Source organism: Spea bombifrons, chromosome 7 (assembly GCF_027358695.1).
Source record: "Spea bombifrons isolate aSpeBom1 chromosome 7, aSpeBom1.2.pri, whole genome shotgun sequence".
Lineage (NCBI taxonomy): Eukaryota > Metazoa > Chordata > Amphibia > Anura > Pelobatidae > Spea > Spea bombifrons.
In genome coordinates this window covers 30,378,212-30,404,296 of record NC_071093.1, presented here as the reverse complement: position 1 = coordinate 30,404,296, position 26,085 = coordinate 30,378,212, and the positions used below count along the sequence as shown (strand labels likewise).

General features: G+C 38.1%; 5 protein-coding genes across 5 annotated transcripts in view; 3 read left to right on the top strand and 2 right to left on the bottom strand.

Moving 5' to 3' along the window:
* Positions 1 to 26,085, bottom strand: part of LOC128501354 (carboxypeptidase O-like) — a 165,620-nt gene that overhangs the window by 103,982 nt on the left and 35,553 nt on the right. The gene's annotated exons all lie outside the window — the stretch shown is intronic.
* On the top strand, positions 1,843 to 3,525 carry LOC128501364 (gamma-crystallin 1-like). The gene is made up of 3 exons (XM_053470804.1): positions 1,843 to 1,884; positions 2,549 to 2,791; positions 3,196 to 3,525. Exons 1-3 carry the CDS (start codon positions 1,876 to 1,878, stop codon positions 3,469 to 3,471), a joined length of 528 nt encoding a protein of 175 aa, XP_053326779.1. The 5' UTR covers positions 1,843 to 1,875; the 3' UTR covers positions 3,472 to 3,525.
* Positions 8,904 to 11,723, top strand: LOC128501377 (gamma-crystallin 1-like). Its single transcript, XM_053470817.1, has 3 exons — positions 8,904 to 8,939; positions 9,782 to 10,024; positions 11,331 to 11,723. The coding sequence occupies exons 1-3, from the start codon at positions 8,931 to 8,933 to the stop codon at positions 11,601 to 11,603; spliced, it is 525 nt and encodes a 174-aa protein (XP_053326792.1). The 5' UTR covers positions 8,904 to 8,930; the 3' UTR covers positions 11,604 to 11,723.
* Positions 17,860 to 19,135, top strand: LOC128501375 (gamma-crystallin 1-like). The gene is made up of 3 exons (XM_053470815.1): positions 17,860 to 17,898; positions 18,030 to 18,272; positions 18,809 to 19,135. The coding sequence occupies exons 1-3, from the start codon at positions 17,890 to 17,892 to the stop codon at positions 19,079 to 19,081; spliced, it is 525 nt and encodes a 174-aa protein (XP_053326790.1). The 5' UTR covers positions 17,860 to 17,889; the 3' UTR covers positions 19,082 to 19,135.
* LOC128501376 (gamma-crystallin 1-like) lies at positions 22,064 to 23,195 on the bottom strand. The gene is made up of 3 exons (XM_053470816.1): positions 23,153 to 23,195; positions 22,747 to 22,989; positions 22,064 to 22,390 (listed from the first exon to the last, which is right to left on the bottom strand). The coding sequence occupies exons 1-3, from the start codon at positions 23,159 to 23,161 to the stop codon at positions 22,118 to 22,120; spliced, it is 525 nt and encodes a 174-aa protein (XP_053326791.1). The 5' UTR covers positions 23,162 to 23,195; the 3' UTR covers positions 22,064 to 22,117.

The following is a 26,085-nucleotide window of genomic DNA, read 5'->3' as shown; positions in this document are numbered from 1 at the left end:
CTCAGATCAGCCTTTATTTCTTTTGATATAACTTTAGGGTGTGCCATGACCCCTAACCCCCAATCTAGACGTGTCTTTTTAAAAAGGTATCCTAAATCCTTAAATAAATTCCTTTAGCAGCAAAGCAGCAGCCCGTGCATCCAGATGTCTAGTCAGTTATGGATGCATCCTCTCCACCTGTACTGGCATCACTCCCTTTTCTCCGAGTTGTACCTTCTTTATCCTGATTCTTTTTTTTCTACATCTCATGCACTCATGCTTAAACAGACATTTGGACCCTACCTACACAGTCCCACATGACATTTCCAGCAAAACCCCTTCTGCAAGTTTTGCCATCCTCCACTTGAACTGCAAGTTCACACAGACCTCTGAAAGAACTGCCCCCTGACACCCAGGTGTCATATTTTAGAGCCACAAGGCAATATTCTTCTGCTTCCACCTAAAATCTTTATTCAAGGTCCGGAGCCTCCCAAAAGCTTCGGACCTTGTTGTTGGACACACAGTCTCTGTGTCCATCGATGCTTCTATCCTGTAAGTACACATTTCTGTCCCATAATTTCTGACAAGGAAGGGCGCCAATTGACCCCTTTTATAAATACAGCGTTTTTACAGCATTTAGTGAGCCTAGCTCACCTAGTTTTACTTGGCCAGACCCTTTCAGCTTCTGACCCCTAACCCTTGTGGGTCCTATCTAGCCCCAGTCATGCTGCCCCTTTCCTGGAATTGCACCTACCCACATGTATTTATAGCAATGTACTAGTTGCCACTTGCCAACAGCCCTAACAGCTAAGCCTAAAGCCTGAGAAAGAAAGGTATGAGAGGTCAAATGGTATTGTTTTATGAACGTAGAGTTTTCTACAATTTAATGTAGTCTATATGCAGTACATGTTTCTATATTAAGTCTGTTTAATGTCATCTATCAATTTTAGCTAAATAAATATATGATATGCTATTAGACGTTAACACTTATTTTATTAACATATGATTAAACACATTTTTGGGGGAAAATAATCAAATAAAGGTTTTTTTTAACAACAAAATTGACTTCCCTAGGACCCTCCAATAACAAAAGAGGGGAGAAGATGAACGACTGTGCATCCTACTCCCACCCTATGCATAATGGGCCGGGGTAATTAAATACCGTAATAGCCCACACATCCTACTTTGTTCCAGGTGTGATTGTGATTTTAAAATAAATGTAATCCTCTACTGAAGTCTATGGGGCCCACTCATGTCATCTGCTGCATCAGAGAAATTTCTTTAATTTTCTACCATTTTGTTCCAAATAATATTATTATTTGGATGACCTCTCCAAAATTATGGTTCATGGTTTCACAAATCATCAGTAGATGAACCCTAAACTGTAATTTTCCCATAGCTCTTTACAGTTTGAGTGAACACTAAACTTACAGCTTGACTTCTTGGTGACCGGATGCAAATGAGAAACCAAACAAAATAAAATAAAAACTTGCAATACAACAAGCTTGTATTGTAAAAAGCCTTTTGTTGTTTTTTGTAAATAGAGCAAACAGAAAAAATATGTAATCTGCAGAAAATGTACATACAACACACACAATGTATATCATGCAGCTAACCATTTGACATCATATGTTTTTGAGTTTTTCTAAAAAGTATTGGTTTGTGTTTTCACACACCATAGAATAAGGGATCTAAAAGCTATAGGCAACAGTAACAAAAAAGAACAATCTAACAAAACAGAGCAATAAAGCACAAAGCTTCCGTACAAAGCATTAAGCAGAAAACAGGTCAGCATCTTTTGATGCGTATGCAGACCTCAGCAGCGAACAGGGTATAAAACACCTCCCTAACTGGTTTTGGACAGCTCTAAACTCCAACAGGACCACTTCATTCACCATGGTTAAGGTAATGTGCTGCTTTAATAGACATGTCAATTCTATAAGTATTAACATGGCAATATGAGTTTTTAGTAAAATGTTTAACATATATTAAAAATGAAGTAGACATAGACAACTGAACTACTTTTTTATGGATTGTACTTCTGAGGCATGCAGTTAAGTAGGTATAAATAGATGTTTTGAAGAAGAACTTCCACCATGTTTGTTATTATTAGTATCCGATTAATATAACATCTAAAAAAATATGGTGCTGTTTTCTTTTAGAACAGCTCTAGGTTTTGCATAATATATTTCAGGCAGCCATATTAGCCATGTGGTTTATTTCAGTTTTCCTAGCCCAATTCACCGTGACGTGACCGATCATATTGCTTTGTGGTAAGAAATAGCATGGCTTATTATTAATAACCCAGACAGACATTCTGTCTAATGAAAGTCTATGTAGGATGGGGCTACATGTCATTACCATAAAGGATCAGCTTGGTGTGGTGATTGTGTAGGGAAAGTAAACAAAATTATCACATGACACATGAACAATGACAGCCTCCAGGTCTGCAGATTAAAGAAGGGTATCTGCAGACATAGACATAAAGCCGGATGTTTGTTAATGGTAATTTGTATTACTATATAAACGGACGTTATTGGTGCTATTATCTTTTTATCTCTAATCGTAGATTACCTTCTACGAGGACCGAAACTTTCAGGGCCGCTCTTATGAGTGCAGCTCGGACAATCCAGATATCTCCTCAAATCTGAGTCGCTGCAATTCCATCAGAGTGGAAAATGGGAACTGGATTCTCTATGAACAACCCAATTACAGAGGAAACCAGTACTTCCTTAGGAAAGGAGAATATCCCAACTTTCAACAATGGATGGGATTTAATGACTCTATCCGATCCTGCCGCCTGACTCCACAGGTGAGAAACCTGATATGTTGTTGCCGCCTTTGTATCTATTTTAAAGGCTTAAGCACTAGCACTAAAACATTTAAAGCATCTTTACTATGCTTGTTGACTCTTTGGTATTCTTTGGTATTTCAAGAATAAACGGTGTTCACCACCTGCATCCCTTCTACCACTTTTTATGCAGCCACTAATCTCTTCTAATACTCTTCTTCCTTCTGTAAAAAGTACAGCAGTTAATTTTTGTACAATTCCTTTGTAATTTTACTTGTTACTTACTAGTGTTGTTACTTTTTGGAAGTAATTCATATTAGTATTTAATTATTAAATGTTTTTTAACGTGTGAAATCAGAAACATTTTACCTGCATTAAGATTTTATATTTTGTGGTTGTGACTATTTTTTTTCTTTTCATTGTAGCACAGAGGTCCATTCCAGTTGAGGATCTATGAAAAAGAAGATTTCCGAGGTCAGATGATGGAGTTTACTGAAGATTGTCCTCAAGTCTATGAGCAATTCCGCTACCATGACATCCACTCCTGCCATGTGCTTGATGGCCACTGGGTGTTCTATGAGGAGCCCAACTACAGAGGACGTCAGTATTATCTGAGACCTGAAGAATATAGGAGATACACCGACTGGGGTGCCATGACTCCCAGGGTTGGATCATTCAAAAGAGTACAGTACTATCAATAATATGAATTAAATTGAATTTGTATTGCACACAATAAACATCAGTTAAATTTTAAATGTGTCTCAATCTTAATGGCATGTGTTATAAAGGAATGGCACATTTTATGAAAATAAGGAGAAGGCCACTTTCATTTATTTTCTGATTCTTCCTTTTTGTTACCCACTAACATTAAACATATTTAATGCCCCTCTACCTGGACTCATATATCTTTCCTTGGAATATATCTTTCCTTGGAAGTGATAGGTGTTGATGACATTCCTCGATATTGATAAAAAAGAAAAAATGGTTCAGCACTCACTTTCTGTGTTCGTATATCGAGGCATGTATCAACACAACCCCCCTGCCCTGATCGCCTTGTGATTGCTCCGTAGAGCAACCACAAGTGCCATCAAGTAAATTACGTTGCCGCCAACTGAAAAATGAATGTGTTCACAGGGTCTCTTGAGAACTCTCGAGTTCCTCCTGCAGGTTGAATGCAGGTACTGGAGGCCAGCTCACTAATCAGTGATTAGTTTTACTAATCCGTAAAGAAAAAAATAATGAGCAAGTCCTACAATTCATGGAAAGAGTTAAAATATTTTATCTTTTTTTATAGTAAATTAGATGATATGATAAAAATAATGGAATCTAAAGAAAGCCATGTTTGTTTGTGAAAGAAGAAAATTACAGCTAAACAGCAACACTGAAAAATGTTAAGAGCCTTTGTCCCAAAATGTACTACAAGTAAGAAACAGTCTTGTCATTAAGAGATTAATAAACTGCCAATATAGAGTTCTTTTTGATCTGTTTAAGGTGTTTGGAAATATTGGGTCTATTATAAAAGAACCATGTTATTCATAAAGACATTAAAAGTTCTATTTTTAACTCCATGACTTATCTTTGTGTTTTGAAGGTCCAACCCCAGTTAGCTTCACAGCGTGGGTGGCCTTGTCAAATCTATAGTTAAATCAGCAAAATTATCAGCCAAAACCAAAAGTCTCCTGTCAACTCTCCCTTTAGTGGATACATTCTAAGTTTGCAATGCATTGTTTTAGTGATCTGTAAACACTAAAGACGAAATAGTGCACAAACATGCTGTATATACATCCCCAAATACAAGGTAAAGATGACCCTTAGGACAATTATTTACATCCAATACTTTTGCAGTGGTTAATAGACAGCCTGGACTGTTAGCAGAAGCCAGTTACTCTGACCGTTCACTGATAAATCGGGTGTAGCAGCACTCAGAGCAAGTACTGGCACATTACAACTACATGAACGCTTGATCACATGAACAGGCATTTCCTTATAATAGGTGTGAATGTGGACACTCAACAAAACATCTCAGGGGAAGAGAACAGAACCAGAAGGGTCTGTCCAGATCCTGCTGAGAACTCTGATTGCTCTTTAGTCCAAACATTAAGTAAAACATTATAAAGCAAAACTTTCACTATCCCCAAACCCCTGAATCCAGAAGTACTACAAAAGGCACATGAGATATGTGAGGGATGGATGACTAAAGCATAAAAAAGAAGAAATCCTGAGTGAAACTGCAAAAATCTGAGATTTTTAGAATATTTTTTTTACATATTGGCATCAATAATTATTATGTTTTATGTATTTTGGTGTCCTAAAGTCACTTGTGTAACTACAGCAATCGCCCGGGGCCCAGTGCGACCCCTGCAACCCCTTCTTCCTGTCTCCTTGTACAGGTTCAAAATAGTTTAGAAAGGGCCCTTCCGACCTGGACCGCACCGAGGGCCCTTTCTAAACTATTTTGAACTGGCACAGGGAGACAAGAGGCTTATTGGGGTCAGGTTATATCCCGTGACCCTGTCACTGGTAGTCATACACGTCAAGATCAGGAATGGAGAGGTACTCTTAGTCAGGAACAGGCAGGAGTCCGTATACAGGAATCAGGAATATCAGCCAGACTGGGTCATACACAGGAATTAGATGTGCAAATCAGATGGTGTACCACAAAAGGGCAATTAGCAACTGAATCAGCTCAGTAATTATAGCTACAGCCTGGAGGAGGAGGCGGGGTTAGCTGTATTCAGAGGCTATAAATGAAAATGGGTGTGCCCTAACAAACAGAAACCATGAGGCAAGCATTGCAGGTAGGCCACAACCCTGACCAGGTGGGTGTTAGCATGATTGTGTGTCAGCATATGATGTTCGTATGGTGTTTTCATTAGTGTGTGTTAGTATTTAGCATCAGCATGTGTGTGCGGGCGTGCTAGTATATGGTGTTAGCATCTATGTGTGTCAGCATAGGGTTTAGAGTGTGAAGAGTGAGCCTAGGGTTAGTAGTGTGAGGAAGAGGAGGGAGATATTGTGCGTGTCTTGTTTCTAGTGTCACTTTGTGCAGATGTTTTAGTTACAGGGGTAAGGAGCTGAAGAAATACTCCACCCAGGCTATAGGTGTACTGGTTGTTTGATCACTTCAAAGTCATGTCATCTAAGCATTCCAAAATTGACTCAAGCTCTGATTATAGTTATTTTCCAAAGGGAATGACTATATGGTAACCCCTTCTTAAAATGCATGAGGTGAAGACTCTGAAAGAGTAATAATATGTTCTGTGTCATACATAGTTATCTCCTAGACAAATAGGAAATGCATTTCCTATGAATGCAAAATGGGAAAGCACCGGGCCCAGATAGCTTTTCGTAGCATTTTATAAATTATTTGAAAGAATTATTTCTCCAAAGCTCCTGAAGGTTTTTGATGAATTTACAACAAATAACATAATTCCGACAGAATTTTTACAAGCGGATCTGATTCCAATCCCAAAGCCAGACAAGAACCCAGCGACTCTGTTGAACTATCGCCCTATATCATTAATTAATTTAGATATTAAGATATATTCAAAGATGTTGGCGAATAGGTTAAAAATAATTATCCCCTAGCTCATAAATAAAAATCAAACGGGCTTTGTGAAGAACAGGAATATAGGGGATAACACTCGAAAATGTAATTAACTTGATAGACATAATTGGTAAAGACCATTAGATGCAGGGAAAGCATTCGACAGAGTGAGCTGGACCTTTTTGGGAGCATTTGGTACAATTGGCCATTTCAAAAATAACACAATGACTTTATACACACTCCCGCAGGCCAGAGTGACTGGTTTGAAATCCGAAACGGAACAAGACAGGGATGCCCATTAGCTCCCCTATTATATATTCTAACTATTGAACCCTTAGCTTCTCTGATACGGTGGGACAATAAGATCCATGGCATCAAGTTCGGGGGTGGAGAAAGCAAGATATCGCTTTACGCAGACGATTTTATTAATATTAACTAAACCGGAAGATTCAATTAATAGAGTGCTAGAAGTAATAACAGAGTTTGGCAGTTTCTCAGGTTATAAATTAAATATACAGAAGACTCAAACTTTAACTGCAAATCTCACTGCGGAACAAATAGACAGATTTAAAAAATCATATAATTGGGACTGGTCAATGAAATTCATAGACTATTTAGGAGTTAGGATTAAGATGAATTTGAAGGTATTAATCGAGGAGAATTATAACAATGCTTTATCACTTTTAAGGGAGAATACTCAAAGCTGGAAGGGATTGGAAATCTCTTGGTTAGGTAGAGTAAACTGCGTAAATGCATACTTGATGCCAAAACTGACATATTTATTTAGATCTATTCCACTGAAGGTACCGATAAGGCTGCCATCAAAATTCGAAAATCTGTTTATGAAATATATTTGGGGTGAGAAAAAATACAGAATCTCATTCAAAAACCTGGTTAGGAATCCAAGCAGATGTGGTCTATCTGTACCGGATGTGATCTCTAATTATGATACAATAATGCTTACCAACTTTTTGAGATGGGACAAAAGAGCAAAAGAAAATACGTTCTGGAGAGCAGTGGAACAGAAATCTATTCCATCGCTAGATTTATTTAGTCTGTTTTGGGCAATCCTGGGTCAAGAAAACATCTATAAAATATCTAACGCTATTGTAAGAGATGTTTTACTCTCCCTTAAACAATTAAAGAAAAAGTTAAGAATAAACAATATTCTCCTCCCATCTACTCCTATTGAAGTTCTCCAATTAAATATACATAACATCAATCTAAAAAAATGGAAAGAGAACAACATCAACGAAATCTCCCAGATAATACGAATGGATAGAGTCTGCTCATTTTTGGATTTACAGGATTTTTAGAAAAATCAAAAATAGGATCTTGTAGGGATGTGGTGTAATTTTTATCCAAATACCATAGAGTTTAGCGTCTAGATGGTCTAAGGTTATATCTAGCCTTGAAGATTATGAAAAACCAAACGCCCTGATAAAATGGGAAAGTGATGTTGGGAAATCTTTCTCACTAGAGGAGTGGGGAAGAGTTAACAGCGAATTTAAAAAAATCACACATAATCTTAATTTACCTTACCCCCTCCAGAATCTCAAAGTTTAACCGACATATGCCCAGTTGTTGCTGGAGATGTGCTAAGGCAGAAGGCACTATGTACCACATCTGGTGGGAATGTTTCGGATTGCTGCAAATAAAAAACTCAATCTCACAAATCTATCGAAAAATCTTCCCACCAGATGTGGTACTGACACCCCAATCCTTTTTATTTCATTTGGATCTACCTTGCTGTTCATGGGAACAAAAATGTTTTCTAGTACATGTATTTATGGCTTCAAAATTAACCATTGCTAGACAATGGAAATCCCCTAGCAACATCAATTGGACAGATATTAAAATCCAAATAAACAATCAAAGAGATATGGAAGAAGGATTATATAGATTAAATAAAAAACATTCACAATATATTGAAATTTGGTCGATTTGGGACGCTTTCTCGACAGATCTGGAAACACTAAACCATTAGCTTTTATTTTTACTCTGACTCTGTAGAGCCTTTGAGCAAACGGATTATGTATAGATTAAAAACAACGTTATATTCTAGGTCCCCAGGGAATCCAGCCTGTACACACACACATGCATTTGATCTCTTATGGTTTTTTTGTATGAATGTGGTATAGAACTTGTTTGTCTTTTTTACTTGTATGTATGTTTCTTTTTGTATACATTTATATATAAAAAAAACAAAATACCATAATAGCCATTACAGTAAATATTAAATAATCATATAGAAAGATTTACATACATATAAGCCATGGAACTCTCAGTTGTTTAAAGTGGCTTTTATACACCAAACATCTGTATCACGTGACTGCCAACAGTTCGTGACTGTGACAGTTTTGATTAAATTACTTTTCTAGTCTCCCACAGCATACAATAAGACTTTCAAAAAGTTGGGTTTTAAACAAAAGCAACAAGGAAAGAATAATCTACACAACAATAAAAAAACAAATGAGCTATACATTTCCTTTAGTAAACAGAAAAACTCATTGGGAATGTATGCAGACATCAGCAGTGAGCAGAGTATAAAAAAGGTTCTACCTTTAGCTTTGGACAACAACTCTCACTTCCTACAGAATAGCTCCACTCACCATGGTTAAGGTAAATTATTTAATTATTTAATTTCCTGTGTGTTTTATATCAAATACTGTATATATATTTTAAATGATTAAATGAGCACCATTTTTTTATTTTATATACTGTCTAGTTTAGTAAATCAGTGATTTATTATGTTCCCATGCAAGGAAACATATAATATTACCAAAAGTTCTACTTAGGACAACTATTTTTGCGGTAAGCAGAGATAGGTAATAGGAGCAGAGTACCAGGCAGCATATTCCCCAACAATTCACAGGTTTCCAAAGGAGGACACTTTAATTGATGGCATGGTTAGAGCCAGGGGAGGGTTTGGAAAGAGGCCATTGTCAGGCTCATCACACATTTTACTACCCATCTTCTTTACAATATATTAAAACAGCATGCCTGGATATGATGTCATATTGCTGCATCCTGGATCAATAAACTGCAATGTTGCCACATGGGAGCTTCAGTTCAATGCTGCAAAGTCACAAACCTCAACCGATTTCACAGCTCAATGGGCCCTGGTCTCCTTTTGGTGGTATTTCAGTGACTTTCTTTCCTCAAATACCACGCTGATCTGATTCTTTGTTGCATGCTAATGAAGTCCCTTCCTACATATATATTTGTAGTTCATCTGGCTCGATGATTAAGAGCCATTGTATTGTAAGTTTTCCTCAAGGTAGGACAGTGACGACATCCATACACTTAACCCCTTCGTCTTATACAACATGATCTAGATGACCAAGGACATAATAGTATGCCGTATGGTTTTTGCACTAGATTTGATGGCAATGACATCAGTGGCAATTTCATCAGAATTATATTTGGGCATAGATAATTTGCTAATATAATTATTGTTGTAGATCACCTTCTACGAAGACCGAAACTTCCAGGGCCGCTCCTATGAGTGCAACTCTGACAATCCTGACATCTCTTCATATCTGAGCCGTTGTAATTCTATCAAGGTTGAGAATGGGAACTGGATACTCTATGAACATCCCAATTACAGAGGACACCAGTACTTCCTTAGAAAAGGGGAATATCCCAACTTTCAACAATGGATGGGATTTAACGACTCTGTCAGATCCTGTCACCTGACTCCACAGGTGAGACACACATTTACAGCTTTTGGTGGCAGAAAAAATCCAGTTATATAATGACATTTACTTTAAATAGAAATTAGATGGTTCATATTAAATTGATTGTTACATGCTACCTGAATTAAGACCAGAACTTGATGGTTAAAAGTTGTGCCAATTATACAAAAATACCTTATTTGCTCAAATAGAGGGGGCCTGGATCTTCCTCTCTGGCAGCCTCTGCTGCTGCCGGCACTTCCTCTGGGGTCTTCTATGACAGTGTGCCGCCGTGACATGACCTTGCGGTGCTCCATCATACAAGCCCCAGCGGAAGTGCCATTGTCTATGTGCATCTGCTTCCTTCTCCCTGGCAGCCGGTGAACGTCTGCGCGAGGCATGCAGACAACCTCCGCTGCTGCCGGCAATTCCGCCGGCGCTTCTATGACGGAGCACCGGCATGATATGACCTCCTCATGGAGGTATAAGGCATTTCAGGGAGGCAGAGTGTCATATCAGAGAGGCAGAGTGGCATTTAGAGGGTATAAAGCATATCTGGGGGGCAGAGTGTCATATAGGGGGTATATGGCATTTCTGGAGGCAGAGTGGCATATAGCGGGTATAAGGCATTTCTGGAGGCACAGTGGCATATCAGGGAGGCAGAGTGGCATATAGGGGTATAAGGCATTTCTGGGGCAGAGTGATATATCAGGGAGGCAGAATGGCATATAGGGGGTATAAGGCATGTCTGGGGCAGAGTGACATATCAGGGAGGCAGAATGGCATATAAGGGGGTATAAGGCATATCTGGTGGGCAGAGTGGCAAGCCTGTGGGCAGATGTGCATAACTGGAGGGGCAGGTTGGCAAATAAAAGGTAATACAAACAAAAAAAATCTATTTTTTTATTAAATGTGAAAAATAGTTTACATGTGAATTAACATTTACTAGTAAAACATTTTTCCTATAGAGTAGTCTTATATTCAGGATTTTTCTTTTTTCCTAAATTAATATTGAAATTTCTTTGGGGGGTGTCATCTTATAATCAAGCCAACATGGTAGTAACTTCCATGGAACCATTTTTTATACTTATCTCAAGCATAACCATAATATTCAAGTTGAAAGCATAAACAAATCCATATGCATTGACGTGGGCTGAAACCTCTCCTTTTTCCTGAATTGTCTTATACTGATGTCATGAGTAGTTACGTATACTGTACATCACAATGCTTGTGTCATAAAAATGCTTGTGGAAAATAATTCACAAGAACCAGGCTTTTGCTGTGGAGGTTACCTATGAAGTTACCTATTTTCATGTAATGTGTTCTTTTTTCCAAGCACCGGGGTCCTTTTCTTCTAAGGATCTATGAGAATGAAGATTTCCGAGGTCATACAATGGAATTCACTGAAGATTGCCCTTATGTCTACGACCAATTCTGTTTTCATGACATCCACTCCTGCCATGTGCTTAATGGTGACTGGATTTTTTATGAGGAGCCCAACTACAGAGGACATCAGTATTACCTAAGACCTGGAAAGTACAGGAGATATACAGACTGGGTTGCCACAACACCCAGAGTTGGCTCTTTTAGGAGAGTGCAATACTATTAATTATACTATTAATTAATTATCATGTATTACAGTTGTTGCTTATTGTGCACAATATAATTAAAAACAGAATTTTAATTTTGTATTAATTTTATTGCCATGCATTTTATTTTCTGTCATGCTTTAAAATAAACGGTTTACTGTATCCCCAACCACCGACAAAACCCAGAGTTGATTTATTCAGATTTCTGATAAGAAATTTGCATTAATAGTGCAAATTACATTTATTACCTTTACATTTCGGGTGTCCATAAGGGTGACCACATCAGCCATGTTTTTTATGACACGTATGAGTTTTGCATATTAATGCACAGCAAAGATATACATCCCGTATAGACTCATGGAAGGGAACCAGTTAGTTATACATCTTCCATACTGGAGGGCAGAACTTTATCTGGACTAGTCAGCAATATGTAAAAATTATATGTGTTCTGGAAAACTTGGTCCACATCAAGACACCCGGTGTTAGGTGTGTGACTAGAAGTAAAGAGGATATACCAGACATGTTATTATCGTGAATAATCGTGAACAGTCACAAGCACCGTGCTTCTGGAGCTGTGTGTAATGAATTTCCATGGCCAAGCAGCTACAAGCAGATGTGGAATATCACTATGATTAATGGCAATCGTCTGCTTGAGTGGTGCAAAGCATGCCGGACTCCGGAGCAGTGGAAACATGCTATCTAGAGTGATGAATCAAGCTTCACTATCTTAAGCCAGATGAAAAATGCCACCTACCAAAATGCATAGTGCCTACTTCAAAGCTTGGTGGAAGAGGGAAAATGGTCTGGGCTGTTTTCAGGGTTTGGGCTGGGCCCCTTTCGCTGACCTTGGGCCCACAACACCCGAGGTCAGATCTTACCTGGCACGTCCACTCTCCCATGCCGCCTGGCCAGATGGTGTGCGATCAGTCTTCCAAGATGGCAGACATGAGCATTCCACCATGCGTTTCACCGCGTGTTCCATGATGCATTCTACCGCACAAAATGAGACACCTGAGGATGGCATGCTTCCTCTGACATCACATTGTCCAGAAATCTATTTCTCCAATAATATTCCGTATGCTGCTGCTCCATCCTCCGCTTCCCTGGCAACGGAGGCAAGATGGGAAATATCAGGAAACATAAAAATCCATGACACCATGCCTTCAGTGCTAGGTTATTTTGAGCCTTTATGCAGAAGATATCCCAGCGTTCTTATTCCTGTTTTTGTGCCGGTTCCTGCTCCTGTTCCCTTGATCTTCTACCAGACTTCCCAGTAATCAGACTCTTGGCTCTCCTTCGGACCTTGTTACCTGCTGCCTGCCTCGACCTTGGAACTGTGACTGGAACTGTTCCTGACTACAGATTGCCTACTCCTGTTTTAGACGTTCCAGTCTTTCTGTACCTGTAGTTGGTCCTTGCTATTGGGTTCCATATCCCAAAACCACAAGGTACTACCTCCAAGCGTGACAGCCACTTAGCTCAAGTGAAGAGTGATGTTAATGCTACGGCATGCAATGGCATTTTAGACAATTAAATACTTCCACCTTTGTGGAAGAAGTTTGGGGAACACCTTTTCCTGTTTCAGCATGATTGTGCCCCAGTGCACAAATCAAGGTTCATTATTAGAGTTAAACATAAACAGACAAACAAGTACAGTCATTTCTTTATAAATTCATAAGTTCAATGATAAATACTATTTAGAAAATTACTCGCTTATGTAAAGACGTTTTTTGTGCAGCCGAAATCTTTATTCCAATGTTTGGTTTGTATTGTTTTAGGAATGGAGGAAGGAGTTGTATCTCTCAATATGAAGAATTATATTGACATGAAGAATTATTATTAATTGGCCTGCAAGTCCACCACATATAGAGGGAGTCTGCTCTATTGCCTTCACATCTGCAGCAAGATGGAATTATTGAGCTGTACATATTTGAGAGGCTCATGAGAACATAATACCAATAGCTTATTGCTTTATAATGTGTGTTCTATAAAATTTAAACAGTGAATAGCTTTATGAACAAGATTTATAAATGTATTACATGTGCTTTGTTCTGTCGTTAAATGAAGATCTTCTTTCCAAATTTTAAGCACTAAAAATCTATATCTGTGCGCGGATAAGATGTAAACATCTATTTATTAATTCACATGTGCATTATTTTTATTACGGTTTTAGCTTCCTTGGAGAGATTTCTAAATATGTACCATAAAGTATAGCAACTCCACTAAAATAGTTATTGCTGCCTTCTGAGTATGATGCCTCAAGCTGTCATTTAATTCAAACAAAAAAAGGAAACAAAAATACCAGGCTTAGGATATATTGTAACTCTTAAGAATAGTGAGAGAGGTCACTTATAACATTAAAAACTATTTAACCTTTTATTTCTAATTCTACATATAAAAGTAGTAAATTCTTCCATGACCATATCTGGGAACTCTCTGGGTGAAGAACCGAATCCTCCTGGTCACGGTTCAAGGTTCTTGACACGCCCATTTTCCCTTTAAATGGGGGTGTCAGTGGGAACGTCCCTGACATCAGCATGAACGCCCCCGACATCAGCGGGACCGCCCACAGATGTCGTGGGACAGCCCGCTGACATCAGTCCAGGGAAGCCTCGGGGTACCCGGAGTGAAGAAGTTCCCAGGTATGTCCACGACACAGGGCAAAAACAGAAGAAAAGAAGGAAACAAAAAATGGAAAACAAAAATGACTTGCCATTGCACCCACTTTGCACCCACTGAATTTTCTATTGCACCCGTATTGCACAATGATAGACTGCGCCCATGTTGCACCTAAAGGGCTTGTTTTATTTATTTAATATTATAAATATGTGCAGGAATAATTTCTCTGTTGAATACGTTATACAAACATTTCCTGGCTGCTGCTGCTTCATGCTAATTATGTTAAGGTTTCTTTGTTACATGTGAATAGCTGAGCGGATGAGTTTTACAGCAGCTCGGATGTCATTAGAGTTTAAAGAAACTTTCCCCCCCACTACAGTTGTCCTTTAATTCAACTCTTTTAACGTTTATTTTATTATTTCTTGTTTTAATGGCAACCGGATGGACAAATGGGATTTCCGAAAACAAAAATATTGGAAGAATTTTGTCCAAACCGAAGACGGAGACGACACATTTCATCGAATCAGAAGAAAATGTTTTTCCCGATAACAAATACGAAAAGAAACATGAACTTTCTGTTGGCACCCAAATCTACTTTATTCCTAAAAATATAAACTGTCTAAACTGTGCATGGTCCAAGTAAAATTGAATTAAACTTTTCTCTTCTGCCTTTAAGTTTTTCCCAGATATTATTGTCTTATCTACATTTAATTTATAATTTAATAAATGTTCATAACTCTAATGAATTCCTTCAAGAACGTATTTGGATCCTCCAATGTAATTACTAAGTCATCTGCAGATAACTAATCTTGTGCTTCCATTGCTTTACTCTCACACCTTTCTTTTATTTTTTTTAATTTTTTTACTAATGTCAAAAGCCAGAGATCCTGTCTCAAGTATGTATAGCAAAGAAGATAAAGGACATCCCTGTCGGGTGTCATTAAACCAGACAGGGAATGATCCCTTGCCCTAAAGGAGATACACAGTTCCATTATTGTATCATACATCCAGTCCTACATAGATTTTAATATCTGTGTTCAGTAGGGAGATGGGACAATAATTTTTTGCAAAGCGCAGAGACTTGCATTTTTTAATATTGGGATAATATTAGAATATCATCTACTTATGTTGCAGTAATTTTGGCTTCATAATCTCATTGAATTTTATAAATTCCTCTGTATCAAAAAAAATTGAGTAACCATCTGGGGTGTAATGTTTTTCCAATGTATTTACTGTATAACATTTTTAACTTTTTCCTCTGTGATGGGACTATCTGTTCTCTAGTCAGTGTCACCCTGGGAGGATCTGACACTCTGGGTGGATCCGCAAACCAGGTACCTGGACGCCCGGGAAGGTAGGTTGCAGGAGTAATTCAAGTCAGGACTAGCCAGGCTCAGCAACGGAATCCACAGACAAATCATAGTTAGGACAAGCCGAAGTCAGCAATATGATATACAGACAAGTCAGGACAAGGTGGGGACAGCAACAGAATATCAGATACATACACTTCACTATAGCCAAAATGCACCAGGCACTGTCTCAGGCACTGTAGGAATGTCCACAGGATGTTTCAATAGTGTTCCTAATAAAAGTGTTCCTCTTAAAAAAGATTTATAGGCACGACAAACTAGTCAAGCTTATACTCCGCAGTTGATGTTATCATTGAAATATTTTTTTGTTATGTTCTTTATATAGTTTATATCTTGTAGGCTAGTTATCCAGTTCATTCATACAGTTTGGTGTTGAAGAACGCAAGTGGTCTGCACACAGCCCTGACCTTAACCCCATTGAATGCCTTGGATTGAATTGGAACACCAATTGCAAGCTATGACTTCTAGTACACCACCAGTGCCTGACCTCATAAATGCTCTTTTAGCTGAATGGGCACAAATTCCCACAGACACACTCCCAAATCTTGTAGGAAGCCACCCTAGAAGACCAGAGGCTGTTATAGCAGTAAGGGAGGCAACAGTAGCTTATCTAGGTGGGGCCTGGGGGGTGGTCTGCCCTGGGTGCCACTCATCAGAGGGGTGCCACCAAGCTAGCGTTGTGTACACACCCCTCCAAAGACAGACTATAATGTCCGCCTCTAGAGTAGCAAGCTCATTGGGGAGATCAAAGCTATTGCTCTAACTGGCTTAAAATCAGTCAAGGGAGATCTGTTAATGCAGACCTCCGATCCTGCTCCCTTGTGATACACGTGGCAACGGATGCTGTGCATCAGGATTTGATGTCATATCCCGGTGCAGAACACTGAAACCACGTCCACCGCCTTCCACGCTCAGTTTCAGGTATGAAATTATAGTACCTGGTAGATGTCACTGTCAAACAACAGCTCAATGTGTGTTCAGCAACATATCCAGAGTATAGTGATACCACTCATTCATGGGTTTGCCTGGTTGTTTTGGAGGTAAAACGCTAGATTTACCGCATCAAACCTTATATTTTTGAAAACTAAACACCCCAGGGTATTTAAAATCCCAGCTTTTTAATTCTTTACGTGCAATTCTTCCAACAGCCTTTGATAAAGTTTGTTTTTTTCACACACATTCTACTTTAGGTATGAAATTATAGTTCCTGGTATATGTCACTGTCAAACAACACCCCAATATGTGTTTAGCAACATCCCCTGAGTAGAGTGATACTACCCATGCATGGATTTGTCAGGTTGTTTGGGGGCTAAAAGGCCACATTTGGGAGGTACGCTTTTTTCTTTTGTTTTTGACATCTGGTCAGTCTGCGCCTATGACCTATAAGTGACATATTTGAACCTGGCCAATTTAATTTGGCCAATCAAACCATAAATCTTTAAACTAGACATCTCTTGGGCATTTGAAATGCAAGTATTTAGGGAACTGGATGGTTTCCTTGATGGTGACACCACTACATAATTCTAAAATTCCCAAAGCATCAGTACAAGCTGATCATCAAGATCATTAATCACAATGCAAAGAGTCGACTGGAGTGGTGAAGCTGGAGCAGTGGAAACCTTTTCTCTGGAGTGATGAATAACTCTTCACTATTTGGATGTCTGATGGAGAAATCTGAATTTGGCGAATGCCAGGAGAACACTATTTACCTAAATACATAGTACCTACTGTACAGTTTGATGGAGAAGTGGCAGTGGTCTGGGGCTGTTTTACAGGGCTTGGACAAGGCCCCTTAGTTCAAACTGAAGGGAATTGTTAATGCGTCAGCATACAAATAGAGAAACAAAGATAGGCTTAATGGGTGCAAACTTCCAGAGACACACTTCTGCCCATGGTTTTGAAATATAGGTGTAATGCAGTTTTAACTGTTAATGCTTCCATTGTTCCCTGCCAAAAGTAAAGTTTTTTTTTTTATAATTTCCATTAAAATAATTTTCATTACATAGCAGATTACAAATCGACTGGAAGTTACATTGTGACAAGCCTCAATTCATGGTTCCATCTACTCTTGAAAAATGTATATTTAGACTAGCGTGACTCACATAATAGACAATAATGCTTTAAGCAAGCATTTCTAAACTAAAGAGAACAATCAAAAACAATGAAGAACAAAGAAACTATACATTTTCTATAGTTGACAGGGAAGTGTAAGCATCCCTTTCAATGTATGCAGGCATCAGCAGTTTACAGGGTATAAAAAGGCCTCTCTAGTTAATGTTGAACAGGACTGAGATCCAATAGGACTACTGCCTTCAACATGGTTAAGGTAACAAGAAAACCTAGATCCATGAAAAGTTATTTTAGGAAATTGCTCTCTATGTTAATATATTAATCATTAAATTGTGTGTATGATGTGCCTATGATGTACTATTCTTTATTATTTTCATTTTCCTTTAGATCACCTTCTTCGAGGACAGAGGTTTCCAGGGCCGCTCCTATGAGTGCAACTCTGACAATCCAGACATCTCATCATATCTGAGTCGCTGCAATTCCATCAGAGTGGAAAATGGGAATTGGATTCTTTATGAACAACCCAATTACAGAGGACACCAATACTTCCTTAGAAAAGGAGAATATCCCAACTTTCAACAATGGATGGGATTTAATGACTCTATCAGATCCTGTCGCCTGACTCCACAGGTGTGAACCGTAAAACTACTTTACCTATTAATTCCTCTTCGTTAACTAAATGATTATTGAGTTTTAGACATCACATAGCTGTAGCTTCTAATGGTAGCAGAACGGTTATGCCTTGGAGTGATGTATTTGTGAGGGGAATAACTGTACTCTTGACCCTACCTTGGCAAGGGAGTTCCCTTTTCTGGTCCAGTGAACCTTTTTAGTGCCTTGATATGACACTTTCTTCCTGTGCCCCAGCTGCAAAGGTGTAGAAAGAGACATTGACTAATCACAAATCTCTTTGGTCCAAATGCAATGTTTGAGTCTCTAAGTTCTCCAACCAGCTCACATAGTACAGTTCCAATATAGAGATCCACCACTGGTAAAGCTAAAATATGCTTATAATGTTCTGTCTGGAAGCGACTGATATATGATTTAATATGACATTATATATCATATAATCACATCACATTTAACTTTACTATTAACTGTATCTTGTGACATGATTTAATGATTTGTATTTTGTTAACCTAGTATGTTAATTTACTTTATTAAAGCATCGGGGGCCATTCCAGTTGAGGATCTATGAGAGAGAAGATTTCCAAGGTCAGATGATGGAGTTCACTGAAGATTGTCCTAGTGTCCATGAGCAATTCCGTTACCATGACATCCATTCATGCCGCGTGCTTGATGGCCATTGGGTTTTCTATGAAGAACCCAACTACAGGGGACGTCAGTATTACCTGAGACCAGGAGATTACAGGAAATACACTGACTGGGGAGCTATGAACCCCAGAATTGGATCCTTCAGGAGAGTTCAGTATTATTAGAGAAATCACAAATTACAGATTTGTTTAATTCACTAAATAAAATGAAAAATCTTATCCAGTCTCTGTTGTATTACTTTATATAAAAAGATACATTTGTATGTGCAAATGTGCCTGCGTGTCTATGTACGTAAATTTAAAATGTGTGGTGCCTTAATCAAAATCTCATGTTGCGCTAGAGCAGCATCCTATCCACTCCTGCCATGTGCTTGATGGTCACTGGTCACTATTACCTGAGACCTAAAGAATATATGGAGATACACCAACTGGGGTGCTATGAGCCCAACAATTGGCTCATTTAGAAAGCTTTAGTATTATTGAGGTTTAAGATGTAAGTGGATAACTTGAGCATTTGTTTTCGTACTTTTCCTGTTTCAAAACATTCCGGGTTTTTTTGGATTTAACTATTTTAGCAATATTTTATTTTATATTTATTCTTAGGGTTATCAAATGTATGGAGAGCTTTGTTTGATACATGGTTATATAGTTACATAGTAAATAATGTTGAAAAAAAAGACTAAAGTCCATGAAGTTGAACCCTTCGGCCTAACCTTCCTACTCTTAATCCAAAAGAAGGCAAACAAAGCCCTGATTAAGCTACTTCGAATTCTGCATTTAGGAGGAAAAAATCCTTCTTGACTCCAAAGGGCAATCAGTTTTCCATGGATCAAGAAGCTCAGAAATATTAATTCTATTTATAGCCATGTATGCCATGCCTTTCTAAAAAAAATATCCAGACCCCTTTTGAAGGCATCCAATGTATTTGATAACACCACCTCCCTTGGCAGTGAATTCCATACCTTACTGTAAAGAATACCTTCCTTTGTTGTCTATGCAATCCTTGGTATATACAGAAGAAAAAAATATTTAAGATGTCAGTTTTCTCTCTGTCTTCCCTTACCAAGTTTCCTGTTTCAGATAATAAAGGCCTATAGACAAGTGGAGACTAAAAGTGCAGGTTGCTTCTAAACAAAAACAGTTATTAAACAAAAAACTAACTAGACATGTTGGAAATTAACTGAATAAAATAAAGAAGAAAAGCAGGATAGTTTGTCTAGCACTCTTAGGTTTGCTTTTCTATTCCCGATGGTAGAAAAAACACATTAACACTTTAATCCCAGACTGAACCTGTGGAATACAATTTCCACCAATGGTCACCAAAGATTGTTCACCTAAAGGCTGAACAAAGGTGCTGCTCTGGACAGATGATGTAGGCAGGCATCACGAGTCAGAAAACAGAAATATAAGATCATGATAGCCCAAACTGTACTAAAGGCAACATTCTCTACCTTTAACTTTTTTCAATTTAGATATATTGGGAATTAGTTTTACTCTCCTTGGCAACACATTTCTCATTTTCCAATTTAGCCATTTTAATCGCCTTTTTGCAGGCTTTGCTAGCATCTTTATTTGCCATAAATGATACGGCTGATCCCTTGCTTTTATAATGCTTAAATGACATTTGTTTTTTTCGCATTTCTTGTTTCACTTTCCTGGTAAGCCAAATTTCTTTTGATTTGCTTCTTTTGTATTTGTTTCCCATAGGTATATTCTGTGATGTGTATTTTTGCAATTTGTGCTTAAAGGTATTCTATTTGTCCTCTGTGTTTCGTCCAGAGAACAATCCATCCCAGTCTATACATTCCATCGTTGACCTTAGCCTGTCAAAGTTTGCCCTTCTGAAATTGAGTATTTTTGTAGAGTAATTACCCATTTGCTTTTTAGAATTAATCTCAAATTAAGCCATGCTCTGGTCATTATTCCCAAAGTGTTCTCTTACTTTGATGTTTGAGATAAGTTCATCATTGTTAGTTATTACCAGATCCAGACAGGCATCCATTCTGTTTGGGGTATGTACTAATTGTGACATAAATTGGTCATTAAGCAGGTTCGGAAACTTGCAGCCTTAAGTGGAACTAGTTTTGCTATTCCAATCTGGGTAATTAGTGTGCGACTCTTTTTACTATCTAGGTGAATCTCCACCACAGTGCCTCCACATTACTACTAGTGTCATCATCATACCTAGGAACTCTCTGGGTCTGACCACGGCTTCTCCGGTTCAAGACCCAAGTCGCAGGAGCGGGGTCTTGACAAGCCTTGCTCCCCGCCCATTTTCCCTTTAAATGGGGGTGTTTCCCACTGCCCCCCCCAACGACAGCCGGACCTCCCGCTGACGTCAGAGGGAACTCGGACCAACGTAACGGGACCGCCCGCTGACGTCAGTGGGCAGTCCTGGCCACGTCCTGCAAGGGAAGGCTGTGGGTAGCCGGAGCCCAGAAGTTCCCAGGTATGGTCATCATACACAGCTGCCTTAACACTGGGCTTAAGTTTAGTGTTTACATATAAACAAATCCCTCCCCTTTTTCTATTTACTCTGTCCCTTCTAAAAAGCAAGTAACCTTGAAAATTAACTGACCAGTGGTGCGTATCATCCCACCATGTTTCAGTGATACCAATACTTTTGTATTTTACATATTTATATATCTTGGGTCTCTGTCAATTAAGAAAAACCTCTAGAATCGATATAAACTATAACATTTATTTGTATGAAATGACATATGTACCTCTCTTCGTTCTTTAGCTTCCTTTTCCAATAAGCCAATTAGAACTACTAAGGAGCAATCAAATCAGTGGAGACTAAGCAACCTAGCGTGCCAGTTGATGCAATTAAAGAGCCTCAACTAGACAAAATCTCCTTTGCTTTAGTGGCTGCATAGTACAAAAAAGCAGTAGAGGGAGCCAAGTAAAAAGCCCCCTGGCCATTGTCCCATTTCCGACAGCCATATCTGCATTATTTGGAGCTTTTCCAGCTTTAATTTTGCAAATATTCCCCCATTTACTTGCTTATATTATAAGTATTTTATACATTTTAAGATATTAGAACCCTCTGGAAAATCACATGGCCATGTTCATGGAGGTTTGAGAGGCAGGCGCATATACACATACACGTATCTTTTTATATAAAGTAATAAAACAGAGACTGGATAAGATTTTTCATTTTATTTCATGAAGGAAACAAATCTGTAGTTTGTACTTTCTCTAATAATACTGAACTCTTTTGAAGGATCCAATTCTGGGGTTCATAGCTCCCCAGTCAGTGTATTTCCTGTACTCTCCTGGTCTCAGGTAATACTGACGTCCTCTGTAGTTGGGCTCTTCATAGAAAACCCAATGGCCATCAAGCACATGGCATGAATGGATGTCATGGTAACGGAATTGCTCATAGACATTAGGACAGTCTTCAGTGAACTCCATCATCTGACCTCGGAAATCTTGTCTTTCATAGATCCTCAACTGGAATGGACCACGATGCTTCCACAAGAAAAAAAATAATATTTGTCAAATGTGTTTTTATTGTGAGTTGAATTTCAAATTTGAAACAGCAATAGATAACAATAGATAACACAGTCATATTTGTTACTACTTTTAACAAGTTTCTGATTACTGTACAACATAATTGGACCTAAAAACAATGCAGTTTGCAAGAGTTTACATTCTCAAGGGTGTTAGGGTATTGGTGAGACATTATTCCTACAACTAATTTGGAGGAATTCAGCAAATAAAAAGCATCTTAAATTATAGACAAGATTTGAAACACGCAAAGGGGGAGGTTCCAATGAAGCAAGGCAAAATAAAAATAATTTACGATTAAAAATCACTTTTCTCACCTGTGGAGTAAGACGACAAGATCTTATGGAGTCGTTAAATCCCATCCATTGTTGAAAGTTGGGATATTCTCCTTTCCTAAGGAAGTACTGGTTTCCTCTGTAATTGGGATGTTCATAGAGAATCCAATTCCCATTTTCTACTCTAATGGAATTGCAGCGACTCAGATAGGTAGAGATGTCTGGATTGTCAGAGTTGCACTCATAGGAACGACCCTGGAAGTTCCGATCCTCGTAGAAGGTGATCTGCAAGATAGAGTTTATTATTTAAGTCAGTTGGTTGAGTACATATGTATTGGTAATCCCATTGACCATCAAAAATTGTGATTATGACCTATATTTTTCTGACTATTGGAATATTATTTATTATTATTATTATCATTTAACTGGTGCCATCATAGTGCCTTACCTTGACCATGTTGGTTGGAAATGTTCTGGGACAGCTCAGCTCAGTAATGTTTTATGGTAGCTAGAGTACCCTATTTATACTCTGTCTGTTGCTGAGGTTTACATACATTGAACGCGACGCTCACTTTTTTTCCCGTCAACTACAGAAAATATAAAGCTCTTTTGTTTCTTATTGTTAGTAAAACAGTTTGGTTTTTGTTTAGTTTTTTTTACTCTCGTGACTGATTGTTTTAAGTTAGGTTCTATAGTTGAGGAAGATTACACTACACTATGCACTTATGTATAATAGACCCAGCAATTGAATACTGGAAAAGCGTACATACAAGTAATGTTCCTTTGTAAATGTGCTTAACATATTTCCTCTTCCTAAGTTTCCTAATATAAAGGAAATATGGGAGTATTTTCCATGAGGATTTACTGTACCGCTTCATAAAACCAGTGTTTCATGTAGCACATGATGGCAAAACTACTAGCTGCAGGAAAATTCACTAAGTCAGTTATGTAAATAATTAACTCGGCTTACTAGACTTGATTCCAGTCGCATACTCTTGCACGTTAACATCTTCAAATCAACTTGCCAATTCCCTAAACTGCATGATGGCTGCAAGAACACGATACTTTAAACTGCGGAACTTATAGGCAAGGGGCTGAACTTGCATGTCCTCACCTGAAACCCTCAAAATATGCCCCAGCTACATGGAAAAATAAAATACATTTTTAAAAAAGTAATGGCTAGCCCTAGGACTCACTATTATGGAAGGGAGACTGAGCTTTCCTCCTCCAGCCAGGGCAGTATTTAAGGGACCATGCAGGGGGTATATTATCTCCCTCTATGGAAATAGGGTTCAAATAACATTATTAAAAAACCTATAGGAGACATGGATCTAAGATGTGCCCCCCCTCTTATCATCCATCCTATTCCCGGTTGGTTAGTTGTAAAAAGTAAAAAAAAAGGAAATACCTTTGGGGGCATCTTTGTCCTACCCCATTCCAACTGGAGCACATGGTATTTTATTTTGAATCCCTTTAACTCCAATGGACAATGAGTGTGGAGATAGGGTAGGGTAAAATATGCTCCCCAAGGTTTTTTCTTTTTAATTTTACCCTGATCATGTTTTGTATTTTATCCCCTGGTATGCAAGGATGTGGTCCATCCAAGCATTGTATTTTTAGCCAATTTGGTGAATTTACCTGTCTGTCTAAGTTTCCTTAACCAATATATCACTAAATCTCTAGCATACAAGCTTATCATTCCTATTTTCAACTACTACAACAAACCTTAAAACTATCCGTTACTCTAATCCCTCTTCCTGTCAGTCCTTTCACATCTTTATATACAAATCTCTTTACAAATCAAACCACTTTTCATGTCTTATCTGCTAATAAATTCACTAAATGATCCATCTGCTGATCAGTTAATCTTTATCCATGTCTCATCTACCTAAATTTAATACTACTATTTTCCAATAACTTGCTTTTGTGGCTTAATAAATCATTAATTAAAGACAATTTAACAACACAGTTAAGAGCACTAAGTACCAGTGACTATGATCATGTGTATAAAAGAAAATATGCGTCTGAAATGTAAGTATATGATACGTATACTGTATAGTGGAGTGAAATATGAAGACAGCTATAACCATTAAAAATACATATAACAAAGAGGAAGTAAGATTTTATCAAAGTGATAAATCACTGTTTAACCCCTTCGTGACAAAGGCTGATTTTACTTTTTGTACCCTTTGTGACAATGGCCTTTTTAACATTTCTGCGCTGCTCGTGTTTAGCTGTAATTTTCTTCTTTCCCATTTACTGAATCCACACACATTAGATATTGTTTTTTTCAGGACAAGAAGGGCTTTCTTTAGATGACATTGTTTTGATTGTATCATATTATATACTATTAAAAAAAGTATAAAATATTGTGAAAAATTTAGAAAAAAATGACTGTTTCTAACTTTTAGTTGAAAAATCTTTTACTCATCTATAAAAGGTAATGAAAAAACCTGCTAAATAGATTCTACTATTTGTCCTGAGTTTAGAAATACCCAATGTTTTTATGTTTTTTTGCTTTTTTCTACCCATTATGGGGCAATAAGTACAGGTAGCGTTTTGCTATTTCAAAGCCTTTTTTTTCCAAATCTGGTAATTCTTCCCCCCATGTGCCATTTCGGGTATCTTTGAACCCGCCAATGCAATTTACCCCATCAAGTCATATATTTTTGAAAACTAGACACCCCAGGGTATTTCAAATGCTAGTATTTTAACTCTTTCCATGCACCATATCTACCACCAGTCTTTGTCAAACTTTGTGGTAGTAATTTTTTTGCATTTGTTTTGCCACACACATTTTACTTCAGGTATGAATTAAAATGTTCTCGTTTATGTCACTATCACAAAACACCACAATATGTGTTCAGCAACATCTCCTGAGCGCAGTGATACCCCACATGAATGATTTTGCCTGGCTGTTTGGGGGCAAAAGGGCCACATTTGGGGCATGCACATTTTTCAATGTTGAACTTTGGCATTTGGGGATCCACTGCCCATGCCCTATTTGGTACATCTTTGAGCCGGGCCATTTCAGTGTGCCCAACAAAACCATATATTTTTGAAAACTAGACACCACAGGGTATTTTAAATGCTGGTATTTTAACTCTTTGCATGCACACATTTTACCACCAGCATTTTTTCAAAGTTTGCAGTAGTATTTTTGTGTGTGTATTTTTCCCACACACACCTACTTTATGTATGAATTTACAGCTCCTGGTATATGCCGCTGTCACACGACACCCCATAATGTGTTCAGCAACATCTTCTGAGTGCAGTGATACCCCACATGCATGGGTTTGTCATTTTTTGGGGGAACTAAAAGGCCACATTTGGTACGTGTGCATTTTTCTAATTGGAAATAAGATATGTGGCCATCCTTCC